General features: G+C 44.0%; 1 protein-coding gene across 1 annotated transcript in view; it reads right to left on the reverse strand.

Moving 5' to 3' along the window:
* g2e3 (G2/M-phase specific E3 ubiquitin protein ligase) overlaps nt 1-24,776 on the reverse strand; it is a 336,184-nt gene that overhangs the window by 292,965 nt on the left and 18,443 nt on the right. The window contains exon 3 of the mRNA XM_038790247.1: nt 21,153-21,247. Coding sequence (XP_038646175.1) covers nt 21,153-21,247 — 95 coding nt within the window. The remainder of the gene's footprint in view (nt 1-21,152; nt 21,248-24,776) is intronic.

Here is a 24,776-nt window from a genome sequence, read left to right on the forward strand (position 1 = left end):
GTTGCTGTTTGTCATTTTTATAAATGACCTAGAGGAGGGCGCAGAAGGATGGGTGAGTAAATTTGCAGACGACACTAAAGTCGGTGGAGTTATAGACACTGCGGAAGGATGTTGCAGGTTACAGAGGGACATAGATAAGCTGCAGAGCTGGGCTGAGAGGTGGCAAATGGAGTTTAATGTGGAGAAGTGTGAGGTGATTCACTTTGGAAAGAATAACAGGAATGCGGAATATTTGGCTAATGGTAAAATTCTTGGTAGTGTGGATGAGCAGAGGGATCTCGGTGTCCATGTACATAGATCCCTGAAAGTTGCCACCCAGGTTGATAGGGTTGTGAAGAAGGCCTATGGTGTGTTGGCCTTTATTGGTAGAGGGATTGAGTTCCGGAGCCATGAGGTCATGTTGCAGTTGTACAAAACTCTAGTACGGCCGCATTTGGAGTATTGCGTACAGTTCTGGTCGCCTCATTATAGGAAGGACGTGGAAGCTTTGGAACGGGTCCAGAGGAAATTTACCAGGATGTTGCCTGGTATGGAGGGAAAATCTTATGAGGAAAGGCTGATGGACTTGAGGTTGTTTTCGTTAGAGAGAAGAAGGTTAAGAGGTGACTTAATAGAGGCATACAAAATGATCAGAGGGTGAGATAGGGTGGACAGCGAGAGCCTTCTCCCGCGGATGGAGGTGGCTAGCACGAGGGGACATAGCCTTAAATTGAGGGGTAATAGATATAGGACAGAGGTCAGAGGTGGGTTTTTTACGCAAAGAGTGGTGAGGCCGTGGAATGCCCTACCTGCAACAGTAGTGAACACGCCAACATTGAGGGCATTTAAAAATTTATTGGATAAGCATATGGATGATAAGGGCATAGTGTAGGTTAGATGGCCTTTAGATTTTTTCCATGTCGGTGCAACATCGAGGGCCGAAGGGCCTGTACTGCGCTGTATCGTTCTATGTTCTATGAACCCGGCCAGGTGTTAGATTTAGATGTAGGTGAGCACTTTGGTGATAGTGATCACAATTCGGTTATGTTTACGTTAGCAATGGGCAGGGATAGGTATATACCGCAAGGCAAGAATTATAGCTGGGGGAAAGGCAATTATGATGCTATTCGGCAAGATTTAGGATGTATAGGATGGGGAAGGAAACTGCAGGGGATGGGTACAATCAAAATGTGGAGCTTTTTCAAGGAACAGCTACTGCGTGCCCTTGATAAGTATGTACCGGTCAGGCAGGGAGGAAGTTGTCGAGCAAGGGAACCGTGATTTACGAAGGAAGTTGAAGCACTTGTCAAGAGGAAGAAGAAAGCTTATGTTAGGATGAGACATGAAGGCTCAGTTAGGGCATTTGAGAGTTACAAGTTAGCCAGGAAGGACCTAAAGGGAGAGTTAAGAAGAGCGAGGAGAGGACACGAAAAGTCGTTGGCGGATAGGATCAAGGAAAACCCTAAGGCTTTCTATAGGTATATCAGGAACAAAAGAATGACAAAAGAATGTCAGTGTTTACACTGGAGAAAGACAATGTTGTCGAGGAGAACACTCAGGTACAGTCAACCAGGCCAGGTGGGATTGAGGTTCACAAGGAGGTGGTGTTAGCAATTTTGGAAAGTGTAAAAATAGATAAGTCCTCTGGGCCAGATGGGATTTATCCTAGGATTCTCTGGGAAGCCAGGGAGGAGATTGCAGAGCCTTTGTCCTTGATCTTTATGTTGTCTTTGTCGACAGGAATAGTGCCGGAAGACTGGAGGATAGCAAATGTTGTACCCTTGTTCAAGAAGGGGAGTAGAGACAACCCTGGTAATTATAGACCTGTGAGCCTTACTTCCGTTGTGGGTAAAATGTTGGAAAAGGTTATAAGAGATAGGGTTTATAATCATCTTGAAAAGAACAAGTTGATTAGCGATACGCAACACGGTTTTGTGAAGGGTAGGTGATGCCTCACAAACCTTATTGAGTTTTTTGAGAAGGTGACCAAACAGGTGGATGAGGGTAAAGCGGTTGATGTGGTGTATATGGATTTCAGTAAGGCGCTTGATAAGGCTCCCCACGGTCGGCTATTGCAGAAAATAAGGAAGTATGGGATTGAAGGTGATTTAGCGGTTTGGATCAGTAATTGGCTCGCTGAAAGAAGACAGAGGGTGGTGGTTGATGGCAAATGTTCATCCTGGAGTTCAGTTACTAGTGGTGTACCGCAAGGATCTGTTTTGGGGCCACTGCTATTTGTCATTTTTATAAATGACCTGGAAGAGGGTGTAGAAGGATGGGTTAGTAAATTTGCAGACGACACGAAGGTCGGTGGAGTTGTGGATAGTGCTGAAGGATGTTATGGGATACAGAGGGACATAGATAAGCTGCAGAGCTGGGCTGAGAGGTGGCAGATGGAGTTTAATGCGGAAAAGTGTGAGGTGGTTCACTTTGGAAGGAGTAACAGGAATGCAGAGTACTGGGCTAATGGCAAGATTCTTGGTAGTGTGGATGAACAGAGAGATCTCGGCATCCAGGTACATAAATCCCTGAAAGTTGCCACCCAGGTTAATAGGGCTGTTAAGAAGGCATATGGTGTGCTAGCCTTTATCAGTAGGGGGATTGAGTTTCGGAGCCACAAGGTCATGCTGCAGCTGTACATAACACTGGTGCGGCCGCACCTGGAGTACTGCGTGCAGTTCTGGTCACCACATTGTAGGAAGGATATGGAAGCTTTGGAAAGGGTTCAGAGGAGATTTACTAGGATGTTGCCTGGTCTGGAGGGAAGGTCTTACGAGGAAAGGCTCAGGGAATTGAGGTTGTTTTCGTTAGAGAGAAGGCTGAGAGGTGACTTAATAGAGACATATAAGATAGTCAGAGGGTTAGATAGGGTGGACAGTGAGAGTCTCTTTCCTTGGATGGTGATGACCAACACGAGGGGACTTAGCTTTAAATTGAGGGGTGATAGATATAGGACAGATGTCAGAGGCAGTTTCTTTACTCATAGAGGAGTAGGGGTGTGGAACGCCCTCCCTGCAACAGTAGTAGATTCGCCAACTTTAAGGGCATTTAAGTGGTCACTGGATAGACATATGGATGAAAATGGAATAGTGTAGGTCAGATAGGCTTCAGATGGTTTCACAGGTCGGCGCAACATCGAGGGCCGAAGGGCCCATACTGCGCTGTAATGTTCTATGTTCTAACTGCAGACAATAATATAAGGTTGTCCATAATCTGGGAGGGAGACAGTTGTCCTCTTTTATGGGTTAGAATTGCCATGCCTCCAGCCCTGTTGTTAAAGCCTGACTAAAAGGCTTGCCCACCCAATTTTATCAAAGTCTTGTCTGGTCTTTTAAGCACAAGTGAGTTTCCTGTAAAAACACATCAGGTATTTACATCCTTAAGATGGGCAAAAGTCCGAGCTATACAATTCAAATACACTACAATACAAATATGAATTACTTAAAACTATATCTATAGAAGAGTGGCAAATGTGGCACCCTTGTTCAAGAAAGGATGCAAGCACAGTCCTGGCAGCTACAGGTCAGTTAGTTTGTCAATGTTGGTAAAGTTTTCGAATCCATAACCTTAAGGGAAAAATCCAGTGGTCAGCTACCTTGGCTTGCACTGCAGCCTTTCCTCATGTAGTTCCAGGCCCCAGGGGGAATTTGGTAAACCAAATTTACATCCCACCTCTTTTGCAAGTAAACCTGAAATCAATCTGTATTCCTGCAACACACAAAAATCTCTTCCAATCCTCCCAATGCCATAACTGCTGTTAAACACCATTTGCCTGCTTCCAATCTGAAAACATTCCCATAATCTTTCTGTGTATCTTGAGATTTCCAAGGCAGTATAAAATATGTCCATGGCTGAAGTAACACAAAAGAATTAGCTTTCAAAAAAAAAAATGGAATGAATTTCAGGATTTGATCATCAAGCCAAGATCACAAAAACACAATTGATTTTATAAATTATTGTAAGTTATCAAAGGATATATTACAATAAGACATAATTTACCCATTGTAACAAATAATATATCCTCCAACTCACTGAATAATAAGGAAGTTCCTCAGAATCACCGAATTTCAGGAGGCCATTTGGCTAATCACGTCTGCACCCGTTCTCTCAATGAGCATCATGATTTAGTGCCAGTCCCTGCCTTTTCCCATTCCCCTGCACTGTTTCTTTTAAAGTAATCATCTAATGCCCTCTTGAATGCCTTGATTGAACATGCATCCACCAGACTTGCAGGCAGTGCATTCCAGACCTGAACCAGTTGTGTGAAAAAGTTTTTCTCATCATATTTGCTTCTCTTGCAAATCACTTTTTTTTTTCCCCAGAGAATTTACAGTGCAAGAGGCCATTCAGCCCATCGAGTCTGCACCGGCTCTTGGAAAGAGCACCCTACCCAAGCCCACACCTCCCCCCTATCCCCATAACCCAGTAACCCCTCCCAACACTATGGGCAAGTTTGGACACGAAGGGCAATTTATCATGCCCAATCCACCTGACCCGCACATCTTTGGACTGTGGGAGGAAACCGGAGCACCCGGAGGAAACCCACGCAGACACGGGGAGAACATGCAGACTCCACACAGACAGAGACCCAAGACAGGAATCGAACCTGGGACCCTGGAGCTGTGAAGCAATTGTGTAAACCACTATGCTACCGTGCTGCCCGAATCTGTGCCCTCTCATCCTTGATCCTTTTACGAGCGGGAACAGTTTCCCCCTATCTAGTCTTTTCAGCCCCCTTTTGATTTTGAACATCTTTATCCCATCCCCTTTGCCTTCTTCTCCCCATGGGGAACAATCCAATCCCTCAAATCTATCCCAATAACTGGAACTTATCCTAGGAACCATTTGTGTACGCCTCTTTTCTGCACTCTCTCCAATGTGTTCACATGCTCCCGATAGTGTGGCACCCAGAACTGAACACAATATTCCAGCTGAGGTCTAACAAGTGTCTTGCACAAGTTCAGAATAAGCTCCTTGCTCTTGTACTCAATGCCCCTATTAATGAAGCCCAGAATGTGATATACTTTTTAGCTGCTCCTCCACCCACTCTACCAAATTAAATGATCTCTGCACATATACAGCATGGTCGCTCTGCTCTGGAACCTGAGAATTTTACACCTTATTGGTTGGTGAAAACAAATTTAGGTCCGAAATATTTTATAAATTTAGAATAGCCAATTATTTTTCTTTTCCAATCGTCATAGAATTTACAGTGCAGAAGGAGGCCATTCGGCCTATCGAGTCTGCACTGGCCTTTGGAAAGAGCACCCTACTTAAGGCCACACCGCCACCCTATCCCTGTAACCCACTAACCCCACCTAACCCACGGGCAATTTACCATGCCCAATCCACCTAACCCGCACATCTTTGGGTCATGGGAGGAAACCCACACAGACACGGGGAGAACGTGCAGACTCCGCACAGACAGTGACCCAAGCCGGGAATCGAACCTGGGACCCTGGAGCTGTGAAGCAACTGTGCTAACCATAGTGCTACCGTGCCGCCCACAATTAATGGGCAATTTAGCATGGCCAAATCACCCGGTCAGCACATCTTTGGGTTGTGGGTGTGAAACACATAGGGAGAATGTGCAAACTCCACACGGACAGGGCTGCGATTCGAACCCGGGTCCTCAGCGACGCAGTCCCAATGCTAACCACTTACGACACATGCCGCCCTCAACACTATTTTCTACCTGACATCGGTCATAAACTCACTTTTTCTTCATCGCCTTAATTTCTATCTCCTTTTCATCCAGGGAGCTCTGGATTTGTTTGCCCGACCGTTTGCTTTTTTAAAAATAAATTTAGAGTACCCAATTATTTTTTCCAATTAAGGGGCAATTTAGAGTGGCCAATCTACCGATCCTGCACATCTTTGGGTTGTGGGGGTGAAACCCACGCAGACACGGGGAGAATGTGCAAACTCCACACAGACAGTGACCCAGGGCCGGGATTCGAACCCGGGTCCTCAGCGCCGTAGGCAGCAATGCTAACCACTGTGCCCCTACCCTATGCTTTTAAGGGAATACACCTTGACTGTGTCTGGACCATTTCTCTTAGGTAGTCCATTATTCAGCTAGATTATTCAACTCGTTTTCCCACCAATCCTTCTAATAGAACCAGCCCAGCTCCATTATTGCCCCATTAAACCAGTTAATTATTTTTACTCTGGATTCGCCATTATCTTTTTCTATCACCATAAAACTTATTGATCACTAAATGTTCGTCCTCCACTAACATTTTATCTACTTGGCCCATTTCCGTTCCAAGATCCAGGTCCAACAGTGCATCCTTTCGTTTTGGACTGGACACTTTTTGCTGTAGAAACATTTCCTCAATGCGACCTAGGCACTTTTGCCCCTCTACACTACCACTTTCACAGTCTACATTTGGGCAGTTGAAGTCTTCCATTATAACTATGTTTGCATCTCTGTAATTTCCCTACAGATTTGTTCTTCCACATCCTTCTCACCAGTTGGTCATCTATAGGCTCCAATACATTACAAGAGAAACTGGGGTTGTCCATAGTACAATGAAGGTTGAGGGGGCATTTGACAGGTGTTCGAAACCAATGGTTTTGAATAAGTAGGGAATAACTGTTTCCTGTGGCAGAGGACCCAGATTTAATGCAATTAGCAAAAGGACTGGCAGTGACATTATTTATTTTAATGTATGAAATAGAATGGAATCCCAGTTGGTAGAAGTAGTGTCAATCATACGTTTCACACTTTTAAAAAAGGAATTTAAATAAGTTCCTGAATGGGGGAAATGTTAGGGCTGTTGAAGAAAAAAAGAGAGTAAATGAATGGAACTAATTAAATAGTTATAACAACGCCAAAACAGGCACGATTGGCTGAACGGCCTATATCTGCACTGTATTATTCTATGATGCAACTATAAATTTATTAAATTATAAATCTGGCTGGCTGGACTTTGGATTTGGTTATTTTAATGATGTTCGCAAACCATTCACTTTAAATGCGTCAGCATTTATATTTAAATCTATATTTGAATTTACTAGGACCAATGTCCATACACCTGACCTGACTGAATTTGCTGACTATCATACTATTCTTCCATATCAAAATAGCATCCAAGGAAGAGGCACACAAATTGGCCAAGAAAAATAATAGCTCTGCGGATTGGGAGCAGTTTAGAGTTCAGCAAAGGATCAAGGGATTGATTAAGAAGGGGAAAGTACATTACGAAAGTAATCTTGCAGGGAACATAAAGACCGACACAAAGAGTTTCTATATATATGTGAAGAGAAAGAACTGATAAAGACAAATGTAGGCCCCCTAGAAACAGGGGAATGTATAATAAGGGACAAAGAAATGGCTGAGCAATTGAATACATACTTTGGTTCTGTCTTTACACAAGAGGACACAACCCAGATCCCAGAAATGTTGGAGAGTCAAAGGTTCAGTGAGAGGGAGATCAATATTAGTACAGAAACGGTACTGGAAACATTGATGGGATTGAGGGCGGATAAATACCCAGGGCCTGAGAATCTGCATTCCAGAGTGCTTAAGGTGGCGGCTCTGGAAATAGTGGATGCATTTGGTGGTCATCTTCCAGGGTTTTGTAAAATCTGCAACAGTCCCTGCAGATTGGAGGGTAGCTAATGTCACTCCAATATTCAAAAAGGGAGGTAGAGAGAAAACAGGGAATTATAGACCAGTAAGCCTATCAGTAGTGAGGAAAATGCTTGAAGCCATTATCAAGGACGTTACAGTGGAACATTTAGAAAGCAGTAGCAGGATCTGTCTGAGTCAGCATGGATTTATGAAGGGAAAATCATGCTTGACAAATCTGTTGGAATTCTCTGAAGATGTAACTAGTACAGGTGACAAGGAGGAGCCAGTCGATGTGGTCATAGAATCATAGAATTTACAGTGCATAAGGAGGCCATGGTATATTTTGACTTTCAGAATGTGTTTGACAAAGTCCCACATAAGAGATTATTGTGCAAGATTAAAGCGCATGGGATTGGGGGAAGTATATTGAGGTGGAGAGAAAACTGGTTGGCAGAGAAGAAACAAAGATTAGGGATTAATGGGTCCTTTTCAAATTGGCAGTGTGCCACAGGGATCAGTGCTGGGACCCTATCTATTCACAATATATATTAATGATTTGGGCGAGGGAACAAACAGTAACATCTCAAAGTTTGCAGCTGATACCAACTTGGAGGGTGAACTGTGACTAGAATGCAGAGATCCTACAGCATGATCTGGACATTATTACCTTAACGGCAGTAAATTGGGAGTGGTGAGTATGCCGCGGGACTTGGGTGTCTTTGTGCACCGGTCGCTGAAAGTAAGCATGCAGGTGCAGTTGGCGGTAAAGAAAGCGAATGGTATGTTGGCTTTCATTGTGAGAGGTTGAGTACAAGAGCAGGGATGTGTTGTTGCAATTATTCAGGGCCTTGGTGAAGCCACACCTTGAATGGTGTGTGCAGTTTTGGTCTCCTTTTCCGAGAAAGGATGTTCTTGCTCTCGAGGAAGTGCAGCGAAGGTTTACCAAACTGATTCCAGGGATGGCGGGACTGTCATATGAGAGATTGACTAGGTTAGGATTTTAGGATTGTTCTTGCTGGAGTTCAGAAGAATGAGAGGGGGGGGGTCCTCATCGAGACTTAAAAAATTCTAACAGGACTAGACAGGGTAGATGCAGGGAAGATGTTCCCGATAGTGATGTGTCCAGAACCAGGGGTAACAGTCTGAGGATTGTTGAAGTCAACTATTTCCAAATATACCTGATAGGCAAAAGATAGATATTTAGGATAAATATTAAGCCCCATTTTAAATTAATGATTTCAACACTCTCATAACCTCAGGTCATCTCAAAACATACAAAACAGCATAACACAGCATAATTCATTTTACGAAGTTCCATTATTCTAGCCAGACAGTACAACATAAAAACAGAAACACAAAAAGAACCGGATACATGCAAAAGCAGCAGAGATTAAAACAAACACTTTAACTGAACAAATGAATGCATTTTTCATGACAGTGTCCAAGGACAGGGCAGGCTCGACAGCAACAGCATAGCAACGACACAGTAACATGAAGGCTCTATTGTTATAACAGCTAAGTCAGCAAAAGACCAGTTCAAACAGCACAATATTGCATTCCTTAACACACACAAGTATGTAGACACAAAACAATGAAAACTAACGTTGCATATTAAAGATGGACTGCTTGCCATCAAACCAGATGTGTTTGAGTCTAACCCAAACGAATTAGGATTATATTAAGCTGTAACTAGATGGCTAAAGACCAATATTATGCAATATCATTGTGAAGTGTCGGTCGGTCATTTTTAGCTGGAGCTGGATCATTCGCTTGATTTCTTTCTCTCTTTCATAAATCATCTATACTTTGATCTGAACTCCCTCCCTGAACTGTCTCCCTGTCTTCATATTTCATTTTCAGACTTTGGCTTCTACAGTTATTGCGAGCTGTTTGCCTCAGCAATAAAATTATTTCTGTGATTTTTGAAAGTTTTCAATTGTCTACGAATTGCCTTTTAATTGACTTTCAATTGTAATCAATAGAAGACAAATAAAACAATTCTTATTTGCACCGGAGAAGTTTTAACTTAAATATCTACTGAGTTCTAGTAATCGCAAAGTGCTACTAAAACCGCATAAGAACATAAGAACTAGGAGCAGGAGTAGGCCATCTGGCCCCTCGAGCCTGCTCCGCCATTCAATTAGATCATGGCTGATCTTTTGTGGACTCAGCTCCACTTTCCGGCCCGAACACCATAACCCTTAATCCCTTTATTCTTCAAAAAACTATCTATCTTTACCTTAAAAACATGTAATGAAGGAGCCTCAACTGCTTCACTGGGCAAGGAATTCCATAGATTCACAACCCTTTGGGTGAAGAAGTTCCTCCTAAACTCAGTCCTAAATCTACTTCCCCTTATTTTGAGGCTATGCCCCCTAGTTCTGCTGTCACCCGCCAGTGGAAACAACCTGCCCGCATCTATCCTATCTATTCCCTTCATAATTTTAAATGTTTCTATAAGATCCCCCCTCATCCTTCTAAATTCCAACGAGTACAGTCCCAGTCTACTCAACCTCTCCTCATAATCCAACCCCTTCAGCTCTGGGATTAACCTAGTGAATCTCCTCTGCACACCCTCCAGTGCCAGTACGTCCTTTCTCAAGTAAGGAGACCAAAACTGAACACAATACTCTAGGTGTGGCCGCACTAACACCTTATACAATTGCAACATAACCTCCCTAGTCTTAAACTCCATCCCTCGAGCAATGAAGGACAAAATTCCATTTGCCTTCTTAATCACCTGTTGCACTTGTAAACCAACCTCTGTGACTCATGCACTAGCACACCCAAGTCTCTCTGAACAGCGGCATGCTTTAATATTTTATCGTTTAAATAATAATCCCGTTTGCTGTTATTCCTACCAAAATGGATAACCTCACATTTGTCAACATTGTATTCCATCTGCCAGACCCTAGCCCATTCACTTAACCTATCCAAATCCCTCTGCAGACTTCCAGTACCCTCTGCACTTTTCGCTTTACCACTCATCTTAGTGTCATCTGCAAACTTGGACACATTGCCCTTGGTCCCCAACTCCAAATCATCTACGTAAATTGTGAACAATTGTGGGCCCAACACGGATCCCTGAGGGACACCACTAGCTACTGATTGCCAACCAGAGAAACACACATTTATCCCAACTCTTTGCTTTCTATTAATTAACCAATCCTCTATCCATGCTACTACTTTACCCTTAATGCCATGTATCTTTATCTTATGCAGCAACCTTTTGTGTGGCACCTTGTCAAAGGCTTTCTGGAAATCCAGATATACCACAGCCATCGGCTCCCTGTTATCTACTGCACTGGTAATGTCCTCAAGAAATTCCACTAAATTAGTTAGGCATGACCTGCCCTTTACAAACCCATGCTGCGTCTGCCCAATGGGACAATTTCTATCCAGATGCCTCGCAATTTCTTGGTAGATCTATCAACTATTCAGGGTAAACCATTTCAGACAGAGATGAGGAGACATTTCCTCACTTAAAGAGGGGTGAGCCTGCGGAATTCATTACCACAGGAAGTAGTTGATGCTGAAACATTGAATATATTCAAGAGGCGGTTAGATGTAGCACTTGTGGAGAATTGGGTCAAAAGTTATCAGGAGAAAGCAGGATCAGGCTATTGAGTTGGATGATCAGCCATGATGGTGATAAATGGTGGAGCAGGCTTGAAGGGCCTCCTCCTGCTCCTATCTTCTATGTATCTATGCCCTTACAAAACAGTTTTGTCTGTTGGGTATGTCTGGCATGTATTCAATATTGGACAAATAAATCAAAGTAACTACTTTCTTTGAGTTGCCTTACCAATAATTCGAATTATGACCTACAGCCATAAGAGCAATTAAACACACTTAGAACATAGAACATAGAACAGTACAGCACAGAACAGGCCCTTCGGCCCTCGATGTTGTGCCGAACAATGATCACCCCACTTAAACCCACGTAACCCGTATACCCGTAACCCAACAATCCCCCCATTAACCTTACACTACGGGCAATTTAGCATGGCCAATCCACCTAACCCGCACATCTTTGGACTGTGGGAGGAAACCGGAGCACCCGGAGGAAACCCACGCGCACACGGGGAGGACGTGCAGACTCCACACAGACAGTGACCCAGCCGGGAATCGAACCTGGGACCCTGGAGCTGTGAAGCATTGATGCTAACCACCATGCTACCGTGAGGCCCAGTGTAATTAAACACTGTTTAATTACCAGTTCAACTTTGTCCATAAAGGGACAATTTCACCTCAGCAGTAGAGTAAAATGATTTGCAATCCACAGTGCTTATGATACAGCTGCACCACCTTACTGAATCATAGAATTTACCGTGCAGATCAATTTACTGTGCAGGAGGCCATTCAGCCCATCGAGTCTGAACCAGCCCGTGCAAAGAGCACCCTACTTAAGCCCACACCTCCACCCTATCCCCTAAGCCCAGCAACCCCAGCTAACCTTTTTGGACCCGAAGGCCAATTTAGCATGGCCAATTCAACTAACCTGCGCACCTTCAGACTGTGGGAGGAAACCCATGCAGACACGGGAGAAAGTACAGACTGCGCGCAGACAGTGACCCAAGCCAAGAATCGAACCTGGGACCCTGGAGCTGTGAAGCCAAAATGCTAACCACTGTGCTACCCTGCCATGAGGAAAACATTACCACCTATATTCTGTCTATTGCAGCAAATGTCCACGCTATCGGACATTTGCTTCAATAACGGAATACACAAGTTCATTTTTCTTCAGTTGTATTTCAGGCATCCGTGTGTACAGTAAATTTCTCATATCTGATTTACTGCAAGTATAATTATGGACAATTTGTTGAGGAACAAGAAATTCAACCACAAGGTTTTTTCAGAAGTCTTGAATTTGCCACTTTTTTTCATGAACTCAAAATTAAAGTTTATAATAACATGAAGATAATTTCATAACTAAGCTTCATTTTCTAACAACTGGAAAAGCGCCTTCACTCAAGCTGTAATATCCATAAAAACATTATCCAAATTATTTTCAAAAATACATGAATTTTAAAACTGAACTTTTACTCTCATATCCACAAGTGCTCATTTTAACAGATTACATGGCCTGCGTTTTATTGTACTTCGACTAAAGTTGAAAACAATAATTAAAAAATTTTGCACTACAAAGCGCAGACACATTTTCTTCAGGCTAGGATAATGTTTGAGTATGTTTTCCCACATGATTCAAAGACGAACTGCAGAATCTTTGAAATTAATTTCATTTACAATCTATAAATAAGTATGAAAAATTAGCTGAAAGCAGTAGATTACTAAAATATGTTGTATTTTTTAATTGGCTGCTTACAAAATCAGTTATCTTCCAGAAGACATACCAATTTATTTCCCAGAATCCAAAAGCCACTTGTCTTCCTGTCATTTCCTAGTGTTCAAAGTACTTTGGCGAACTAACCTTCATTATATCTGCTCCAGCCCTGCAACCTTCTGTGTTCTGCCAACTCTGACTCCTTGTGCATCCCCCAATTCTTTCGCTCCACTATTGGCAATAGAGCCCCTTCTGATTTTTGTTTCTTTAAAAATAAAGTTTACTCAGAAAATTTATAAAATAGATTACAAAACATTCAGATTTGAAATTTACAGAAGTGCAATAAAATTCAACTTGCCGCCATCCAGCATGGTCCGCAAGAGATGCTTCAACACAATTGCAATACTCTTGATACCTACAACATACATTCTAAGTCAGGTATCCAATCAAGGGGTTCTATATAATTTAGAGCCCCTCAATGGATAATGGCTGAAAGACTTCAGACTGCAACCTTTCCTGTTGCATCTCTGCCACAAGCTTTAGTGTATCCCACAGCACTTAGTCCTGGTCCTCAGAATGCACCAGTCTGCAATACTTGGTCGAGGACAAATCTTTGCACTGGAAGGTCTGCAGACCAAAGAGCATCTTTCACCGAGTTAATGGTCCTCCGGCTGGAGTTGATGTTTCACAGAATGTGCGCCTCTGGGAACAGAGCAGAGGAGCCTTGCAGCAGAAAGCTGCTCGGGATGAACCTCTACAGAAACCACTGCGTCGGTCTACAGATCCTCTGTGCAAAGGCACATTCCAGGAGATGAGCCACTCTGAAGGCAAAACGCAGAGGAATCGAGACTCCAAGCATGTCGGAAGGATCTTATTTGCCACCAACCTGGCTATGTCTTGTCGCTTGTTTGAAAGTTCTGGAGATGTGGTATTCTGCCAAATTACATTGACAGAGTGTGTTCAGGAAATCATCCAACAGGACCTACCATCTCCTTTTGTTCCACGCTGGGCTTCTGAGATATGGCATGCAATCACTATCTGATGGATTCGTGCTCATATGCATTTTCTGCATAAATGTTTTCACATGGGATAGATGGTATGGCAAGGTCCAACTGCTTGATTGAATCATTCCGTGGCAAAGTGGACAGATCAATCCTTCACAACACCAGGAACAGGAAGAAGCTCAGCACATAATGACACTCGGTGTTTGCATCCTGATGGTCAACTGAAAGCTTGATGCAACCACACACAAAAGTGAACATTAGGATGAGGTCCTCTTTCTCTAGAGGTTTGTACATCATGTCCATGTGAACATGCTCCATTTTTGAGCTCCATTTTCGACCTTCAGATGGATAAAGTAGAGGATTACCACAGCACAGAAGTGAAGAATGTGCCAGCAACACCAAGAGTGCCTCACACCTGATGATCCACAATCAAGTGGGAGCATCGTTCCCACATGGCCGTTTTTTGTTTTACCACAACTACACACTCCTTCCAATTTTCAGCACACGTCCTAATATCCCCCGAACCATACGCCCAGCACCTTCTGAGCCAACAGTAAAAGGTACAAAGGATCAGTTGCTCAGTTCCTAAAGATATAGCCTTGCTCTTGCTGCAATTTACCTTAGCTCCGAAGGCCAGTTCGAACTGTCGCAAATGCTGATCAGTCTGCACACTGACAGCGCGTCTGAGACAGCAACATCGTCTATATGCAGGGAGGCTTTGACCTGTACACCGTTGCTGCCTGGGTCAGCACTCTTCTGCCTGCATCCTTCATAATCAACTCAGCAAGAGTTGCTTTGCAGGACACAAATAGGACAGAGAACAGATCTGCCAGACTCCAGATTTAGCAGAAGGCGTTCTGATTCCCATCAACTGACTGAAACTGTGCCAGGTTGTTCTACAGACCAATATTGGTATTGAGGGAATATTGGATTCCCTCCCCAATCCCCATTTTCCTCATTCATTCCCGAAACATCCATCATGGAGATTTATTGCACATGGTGCAATATTATATCAGAGGCCTTCTCTTGGTCCAAGCTGGTGAGACAGTAGTCCAGAAGGAATCACATTTAGCAGTGAAATATGCCTCCAATTTCTAATTTCCTCCCTCTCCCCCTTCTACTTGTGGGTAAGGGCAACGATACCATTGCTCAATGACTCGGACAAGGTTATTCACTTTGGAAGCAAAATAATAAGGCAGATTACTACTTGAATGCCTGTAAATTGGGAGAGGGGAGTGTGCCACGGCACCTGGGTGTCCTTATGCCCAGTCGCTGAAGGTAAGCATGTAAACAGTATGGTGGCTTTCAGGGCGAGAGATTTCTAGCACAGGAGCAGAGATGTGTTGTTGAAATTTTACAGGGCATTGGTGAGGCTACACCTAGAATATTGTGTGCCGTTTTGGTCTCCTTTTCTGAGGAAGGACGTTCTTGCTCGAGAGTGTGCAGCAAAGGTTTATCAGGCTGATTCTGGGGCTGGCAGGGCTGACGTACGAGAGAGATTAACTAATTTTGGATTCTTTTCGCTGGAGTTCAGACGCTTGGCCCATTGTAAAATACGCTCCTTGGCTAAATACCTGTGGAATCTCACCACCACTACCCTCGGGGGTTCTCCCATTCGCAGCTTCCTCACGAGCGCTCTGTGAGCCCTGTCCACCTCTAAGGGTCGGGAGAATGTCCCCTCCTCCAGCAGCTTCTCAAACATGCCCACTATGTATGCCCCAGCGTCCGCTCCTTGGGACCCCTCCGGGAGCCCAACGAATCTTACGTTCTGCCGGCAGGACTTATTCTCTAGGTCCTCCACCTTCTCAAGGAGCCTTTTCTGCTGGTGTCTCAGCAGCCCCACTTCCATCTCCACCACAGTTTGATGTTCCACCTGGTCAGCCAGCGCTTTCTGTACTTTCTGGATCGCCCGATCTTGGGCATCCAATCGAAGCTCCAGCCACGCACTGGACTCTTTAATCGGGCCCAATCAGTCCTGCTTCTGTTTGGCGAGGCCCTCCTGGATAACCTGCATCAGCTGCACTGTTGACCGCTGGGTCGACAAGCCAGAGATCCAGTCACCCGCTATACTTTCTCCCACTGCAGCTTCAGCCTTCTCTGTCCATCTGGTTTCTGCATTTGTGAGCACTTCTAGTCCGCCTCTCCATGCACCGATGTGGGAATTCAGTACACAATTGCCACTATCATCGATTTTCCAAATCTAATCCGGTACAAATCGGGGGAAAATGTCCAAAAGTCTGACCCAAGCGGGAGCCACTAAATGTGCAACTTACTCCTTCATAGCCGCCACCGGAAGTCCGAAACCAGCTATTTCTAACAGGTAAAAGGATTATTGATTTAGCCATTTTGCTTCAAATACAACCCAGTTTACAAACCATTTTAAAGTGGTTTCTATCCTAAACCACAGAATTGAATCAATTCCATTACAATTTAATAAAAACACATAGCTTAGAGAAATCTGCAAAGCATGGATTTGAAACATTTGCAGTCTAACTACAAGCAAATGAAACAATTCTACTGATGGTCGAAATCAGCATTGTTCAAAATGTGAATAGTATAGCAGTCAGCAAATACCAGATCTAATAATAAGTCTTAAGTTACACTCCAACACACAGAAAACACCCAAAGATGCAACATAGTCATATCTATGTTGCACATTGATGATTGACAACTATCCATCCAAACAAATGCATTTGAGACTCATCCAAGCCAATCAGCACATTACAAGGGTAGGAACAGATGGAGTCAGATTGGTAACATTTTCCTTAAAGAGAGAGTTCCGAGCAGCCATTCTCATTCCGGGATCACTCTATCATTTATCTAACCACTCGCTATCCATATTTCGTATTTCCATATTTTTATTCTAACTCTGAAGTCCATGCAAGCAGTTTGCTTTGAGCAAGATTTTTACTGTATTTTTAAAATTCAATTTGTTTGTACGCTACTAAGTTTAATTATATCTCTTAAAGTCTTCTGCTGCCAGGGACTTTACTGAGAATATTTGATTTGTAACCACAAGAAGATTTCAAACTCTCACTTATAATCAATAGACACAATAAAGATTTCATTTCGCATCAGAGACATGCAGCTTAAATTTCTACTTTGTTAAGTGTATACGAGACTACACTTAACCACAGGTAGATTTCATTACAATGGTTACGGGGAGAAAGCAGGATGAGGCTATTGAGTTGGACGATCAGCCATGATAGTGATAAATGGCAGAGCAGGCTCAACGGGCTGAATGGCCTCCTCCGACTCCTTTGTAAGAAGTCTTACAACACCAGGTTAAAGTCCAGCAGGTTTATTTCGAATCACTAGCTTTCGGAGCAGTACTCCTTCCTCAGGTGAATGACTAGTGTTCCAAAAGCTGGTGATTCAAAACAAACCTGTTGGACTTTAACCTGGTGTTGCAAGACTTCTTACGATGCTCACCCCAGTCCAACGCCGGCATCTCCACATCATCCTATCTGCTATGTTTACATGTTCAGCTTTTATTTAACAGACATCTAAAATGTGTATAAAATTTGAATATGAGCCTATTTATTAGCTGCAAAATGCCTGGCTTTAGGAAAGTTTGACTTAGAATAGAGTCTTAAAACCCACAGAAAATACACAGAAAAAACCCTTTGGCCCATCGCACTTGCATCGGTCAAAAAACACCTCAGCATTCCAATCCCATTTTCAACACTTGGTCATAGTCATAGAATCATCCAGTGCAGGAAAGGCTCCTGGGCCCATCATGTCTGCGTCAGTCAAAATCAAAACCTAATCATTCTAAAGCCCCTGAGTCACCACCCTCTGGCTGAAGAAATTGCTCCTCATCTCTGCTTTAAAGGATCGTCCCTTTAGTCTGAGATTGCATCCTCTGCTTCTAGTTTGCCACCTACCCTGTACATCTTTCACCAAAGAGAAGACCTTGGTGGATGATAAGTGGGGAAGGGTGTGTCACATCGAGATCAAAACGGAGGTGGTGTTGGGGATTTGAAAAATATCAAAGTAGTTAAGTCCCCACAGCCTGATGGGATATACCCCAAAATACTGAGTGAGGCAAGGGAACAAATTGCTGGGTCTTTGACTGAAATCTTTGTATCCTCACTGGCTACAGGTGAAGTCCAAGAGAACTGGAGAATAGCAAATGTTCCTTTGTTTAAGAAGGGTAGCAAGCATAATCCAGGAAATTACAGGCCAGTCAGCCTTATGTCAGTGGTAGGGAAATTATTGAGGAGGATTTTTCGAGACATGATTTACTCACATTTGGAAGCAAGTGGACATATTAGCAAGATGCAGTATGGTTTTGTGAAGGGGAGGTTGTGTCTCACTAACTTGATCAAGTTTTTCAAGGAAGTGCGAAGTGGATGTTGTCTACATGGACATCAAGGCATTTGAGAAGATCCCTCATGGCAGACTGGTACAGAAGATGAAGTCACATAGGGTCAGAGATGAACTGGCAAGATGAATACAGAACTGGCTTGGTCACAGAAGACAGAGGGTAGCTGTGGAAGGGTGCTTTTCTGAATAGAGGCTGTGACTCCACAGGGATCAGTGCTGGGACCTTTGCTGTTTGTAGTATATATAAATGATTTGGAGGAAAATGTAACTGGTCTGATTAGTAAGTTTGTGGACGACACAAAAAGATTGGTGGAATTGCGGATAACAATACAGACTGTCAGAGGATACAGATCGATTGGAGACTTGACAGAGAGATGGTAAATGGAGTTTAATCCGGACAAATGTGAGGTAATGCATTTTGGAAGGTCTAATACACATGGAAAAATATACAATAAATTGCAGAAGCCTTAAAAGTATTAACAGGCAGAGGGATCTGGGTGTACAGGTCCACAGGTCACTGAAAGTGGCAATGTAGGATTTCTCAATTTCCCCCAGACTCTTGTCACTGTGAGCCAGCTGGTCTCACTGGAACTGTCTTTCACACCAGGGTTTCCAATCTCCAATCGCAAAGAACACACCTTAGATCTTCTCCCAACTGACACTTTCTCTTAGATGTTGCCCCCAAGGATCCACCTCCAGGGTTTCAACCTCTCCTTCCAATGTTCAACTGCCCTGGATCGCCATGCGCATTCGAGCTTTCACTTCCAGAGTCTTTGAAATACCCACATACGTGTACACAGAACACCACTGCTTCACCAGCCCGTAGTAAGGAGTCACCAACCTTGGGTCTCCTTAGATCATTGGTTTCTTGCAAGTCGACAATACTCCAGGTCTGCAACTTGCATCCCTATCTTTTAGCTTGGAGCCTCTGCTCCTCACTTTCAACTTCACTCAACAGGACCTTTTCCAGATTCCTGTTGTTCCGATTGAGTCGGTATTATTTTTCTGTCCCCCTCCCTGAATTTGGGACATTTCTGCTCTTTAACTTCGGATCTGTTATCTGAAATCTCTCTTTAGGTCTGTTCCAGTAGATTTTGTGAACTGCTTCCAACAGGGTCACATTCTCCCAACTGAAATAATTGCTTTTGCTGTCCCTGTGGGTCCCTGTTTACTAGACAAACACATGGGGCGAGATTCTCCGATCTGCGCCGGGTCGGAGAATCGGCGGCGGCGGGGGACGACCGGAGAATCGTCGCCAATGGCACCGGTCAGGGTCCGTTAAATGCGCCCACCACCGAGTTCCGCCGGCATTGTTTTCCTGTGGTCCTACCCGGCGGGACCTCGCCATTCTGGCTGCGGGGGCCATCCTGGTTTTGGGGGGGGGGGGGGGATCCGACTCCGGGGGGGGGGGGGCGGGGGGGCAGTGGCCGGGCCTCCGCGGTGGCCAGGCCCACGATCGGGGGCTACCGATCAGCGGACAGCTGAATTCAGGGTGGGGGGGCCTATGTTCCTCCGCGTCAGACCACTGTAGGGCTCCGTCATGCTGCGCGGGGTTCGTTGTGGAGATGGCAACTCACACGGATGCCCGGACCCACGCCGGCCGTGGCACACATGCGCGGACCCGCGTCGGCCGTGCTGGGGCATGTATTGGCAACTGGAGCTGAAGCGCTCCAGTGCCGTGCTGGCCCTGGCCCCCTGTGGGTTGGGGGAAATCGCTGCTCCTAGCGATCAGATGACGCCGTCGTAAAACGCTCCGCCGTCGTAAATGCCGGAGCATTTTACGACGGCATCAACTCTCTGCCACTAACTCCTTCGGGCAGCACGGTGGCCTAGTGGTTAGCACAACCGCCTCACGGCGCTGAGGTCCCAGGTTCAATCCTGGCTCTGGGTCACTGTCCGTGTGGAGTTTGCACATTCTCCCCGTGTCTGCGTGGGTTTCACCCCCACAACCCAAAAATGTGCAGCATAGGTGGATTGGCCATGCTAAATTGCCCCTTAATTGGAAAAAATAATTGGGTAATCTAAATTTATTTTAAAAAACTCTCTGCCGCTAAAATGGAGAATCCCGCCCATAATTTTTCTACTTTAAATGCCATAAGACCTCAGTAAAATGCAGGCATCCTTTAAAGGGAAACTAAAACTCAAGATTCCATAACAAACAAATACAGAAATACAATTGAACCTTAAATGTTTATTCCGAACACACAAAGACAAACAAATTACCAAACACTATATTTATTTCCCAACGATACACTAAGGAATTGAATGAAGTGAAAAATCAATATTTGAGAATACACTCAAATAGATACTGTAGTTGAACCATTTTCGATAATGGTGATCATGGAATCATATAATTACAGAATCCCTTCATTACATTCAGCCCTTCGAGTCTGCACTGACTCTCTGAAACAGCACTCGACCCGAGCCCACCCCACTACAATCCCATAACCCTACCTAATCTTTGCACACCAAGGGACAGTTTAGTATGGTCAATCAACCTAACTGAACATCTTTGGAATGGGAGGAAACCCATGCAGACACAGGGAGAAAGTGCAAACTCCACACAGACAGTCACCCAAGGCCGGAATTAAACCGGGGTCCTGGTGCTGTGAATCAGCGGTGCTAACCACTGTGCAACCATGCCGCCCTATGTTCATGAAACAACTGTCATAAACCCATCCTGGTTCGCTAATTTTCTTATCTGGTCTGGTTTATTTTTTACCTCCGCCCCAGAGTAATGTGCTTGACTCTTCCCTCTGATTTGGTCGAGCAAGTCACTAAGTCTAAAAGGAATGAACTTCCTTCCTCACAGCACTGAGTGTGTATTGGCACCCCATGGACTACAGTGGTTCAAGAAGGTGGCTCACCACTACCATCTCAAGGGCAATTAGGGATGGGTAATGAATGTTGGCCTAGCCAGCAATGCTCACATCTTGTGAAAGAATAAATAAGAAAGGTAAAAATGGTTTCAACTTACCAAACAATAGTAATGAAGAGTTATCCCATTATCGTAGGTTTTCTTCTCGCCATATTTTTCAGGACACTCATCATTCCTTCGACAAAATGCACAAGCTTCAGGAACAAACAAAAATGTGTGTGACTACTTTTGGAATCGGAGTAACTAGTAGTGCCAAAGACTTGGGCACCTGTTCTCTGAAAGGACTTCAAATCAAAAAGGTGTCAAATACTAATCAGGTACAAAAAAAGTAATATCCATTTGGAAGATTTTATTTCTTTTTGGCTTTCTTTATCTGCCTGACACTTATGAGAACAGTAATCTTTCTGCCAGGATCAGACATTAATCACTATAACTTAGGACAGCTTCACTTTCAATGAGGGCAGTTCTATGGGACAGCAGGAGCAGAAAAATTACTTTTTTTATTTGTATCACAAGTGCCCCGCTCTCAAAATGTGAGACGCTTTGCTCATGTACAACAGGCTATGTGCAACACATACTAAAATATGCTGGAGCTCTTGGATGTTCATTAGCCTATAAGCAACTGGGCAATATGTTACTTGTCATAAAGAATGCTGTCAGAGGGCAGCACGGTGGCCTAGTGGTTAGCACAACCGCCTCACGGCGCTGAGGTCCCAGGTTCGATCCCGGCTCTGGGTCACTGTCCGTGTGGAGTTTGCACATTCTCCCCGTGTCTGCGTGGGTTTCGCCCCCACAACCCAAAAAAAAATGTGCAGAGTAGGTGGATTGGCCAAGCTAAATTGCCCCCTTAATTGGAAAAAATAATTGGATAATCTAAATTTATAAAAAAAAAAAAGAATGCTGTCATCAGAACAAAGACTACCCATTCCATGGAAAGACACATACATTCAACACTAATGTGCAAGTGTCCCGATGGAAAGACAAACAAAGTGTATTTCCGAGTGACTCGATCAGAGTAATCACAAATTTACCCTCAATTTGCTCAGCTTTTCATAATCAGAATGAAAATCAGTGGAGATCAAAACAAATATGTAAATAAATCTTAAAGAATAAAATGTGTGAAGTCAGGAAACTGTCTGAAGGTTCAAGAATTATCAAGTAAGCACATAAATTTTACAGACTTGGAAACATCCAACATTCAATTCTGGGTTTTTGACAAGTCAACTCATGTACTGCAGTGATAGCAAGGGCATTATTGTCGACCTTACTGTCTTTGGGTTAAGAAAGGGAAAAATCAGCATCTATCTTGCTCCTTTGTACATCCAGTGATACTACTGGGTGCAATGGTTACCAGACATCAGGTTTGTGTGCATTGCATTTCAATGTTAAACATCAAGGTAAGCAGATGGGGACAGAGTCTTGGGCTCATATTCAGGTGACACTAGGCCACTCATTATCTTATAAATGTGTTATACATGAGAGCAATAATTCAACTGTGGGCAATCCTCCCAACTTTTTTATTTCTTTAAATGGACTCTCAGAATATAAAGCCATAAAAGGTCTACAGCACAGAAAAGGCCCTTCAGCTCATCATATCTGCATTGGTCAAAAACAAACACCAAAGTATTCTAATCCCATTTTCAAGCACTTAGCCCATGACCACGTATGCCTCGGTTTACAAAGGCAAGCATACCACATACCTTTTTAACCACTGTACCCACTTGCCCAGTTACCTTAAGGGGCCAGTAAACATACACACCAAAGTGCCTCTGATCCTCGGTGCTTCCCAGGTTCCTGCCGTCTATCATGGATTTCCTTGTCTTCTTGCCCTGCCCAAATGAATCCCTCAAACTTATCCAGATTGAATTCCTTCCATTTGCCACTAATCAGTCCATCTTACCGGCCCGTGCACATCTTCCTGTAATCTGAGGCTATCTTCACTATTTACCACCCCACCAATTTTAGCATCATCCGCGAACTTACTGATCAACCCTCCTACATTAATAGATTAGAATCCCTGCAGTGCAGAAGGAAGCTATTCACCCACTGGCCCTTGGAAAGAGCACCCTCCTGAATCTCATGCCTCCACCCTATACCCGTAACCCAGTAACCCCACCTAATCTTCTGGACACAAAGGGGCAATTTTATCATGGCCAATCCATCGAACCTACACATCTTTGGATTGTGGTACGAAACCGGAGCACCTGGGAGGAAACTCATACAGACGCAGGGAGAAAGTGCAAACTCCACACCGGAAGTCACTCAAGGCCGGAATTGAACCCAGGTCCCTGGAGCTGTGGGGCAGCAGTGCTAACCACTGTGCCACTCAGCCGGCCTTCATGATTCATGTCCAAATCATTTATATAAACCACAAACAGCAAGACCCCCAACTGATCCTTGCAGGACCCCATTAGACACTGGCTTTCAGTCAGAAAAACTCCTCGACCATCACCCTCTGCTTCCTGCCACTCAGCCAATTCTGGACCCAATTTGCCAAATTTCCTTAGATCCCATGGGCTCGTATCTTCGCTGTCAGTCTCCCATGTGGGACCTTATCAAAAGTGTTAAAGTCCAAAGCAGACGACATCAAATGCATGGCCCTTATCTACACATCTGGTCACCACTTCGAAAGATTCAGTCAAATTTGTCAGACGTGACCTCCCCTTAACAAAACCATGCTGACTGTTCTTGTTGAGTCCCTGCCTCTCCAAATGCAGATTCTGTTTCTCAGAATTGCTTCCAATAATTTCTCACCACTGAGGTTAGACTGACTGGCCTGTAGTTTTCGGTTTTATCCCTTCCTCCCTACTTGAATAATGGTACTTCCTCTGGTCAAAGAGGAATTGGAAATTAATGCCACCGCCCTTCCTATTTCCTCAATTGCCTCACCCAACAGCCTGGGATACATTTCAGTTGGCCCTGGAGATTTGTCTACTTTTAAACCTGCCAAACAATTCAGAACCTCCTCACTGTATGCTAATCTATTAAATGTTATCACTGTCTTTCTCCATGATTTCTACACCCAAACTGTCCCTCTCACTCGTGAAAACCGACACAAAGTATTCATTAAAAACCCGACCTACATCCTCTAGCTCGACACATAAATTAGCACTGTGGTCCTTAATGGGCCCAACTTTTTCCCTGGTTACCCTTAACATTCTTGTAAATTTAGGGTTTTCCTATATTTTACCTGCCTTTCATGTCCCCTTTTTGCTCTCCTAATTTCCTTTTTAACTTCCTTTTTGCACATTCTATATGCATCTAGAGCTTCTGCTGTTTTGAGCCCTCAATATCTGCCACAAGCCTCCTTTTTTCTCCTTATTCAAAGCTATATATCCCTCGATATCTAAGATTCACTGGATTTGTTGGTCCCTCCCTTTTTCTTTCTTGGAACATATTGACCCCACGCTCTCCCATTTCTTTCTTGAATGCGTCCCACTGTTCTGTCACAGATTTACCCAGTGCACCCCAGCCAAATCAGATCTGATTTTATCAAAATTGGCCATATCCCAGTTTAGAACTTTGATCTCAGGCCCATCCATGTCCTTTTCCATAACAATCTTGAATACAACGGAGTTATGATCACTGTTTGCAAAATGTTCCCCCACTGATAATCACTCCAGTTCCGCCCCCTCTCTCGTAAAACGTTCTCCTGGATGCATTTTTAAAATTCCGCTTCCTCTAAACCTTTCACACTATCACTAGTTACCCTATTAGTTTCAT

Source organism: Scyliorhinus canicula, chromosome 2 (assembly GCF_902713615.1).
Source record: "Scyliorhinus canicula chromosome 2, sScyCan1.1, whole genome shotgun sequence".
Classification (NCBI taxonomy): domain Eukaryota; kingdom Metazoa; phylum Chordata; class Chondrichthyes; order Carcharhiniformes; family Scyliorhinidae; genus Scyliorhinus; species Scyliorhinus canicula.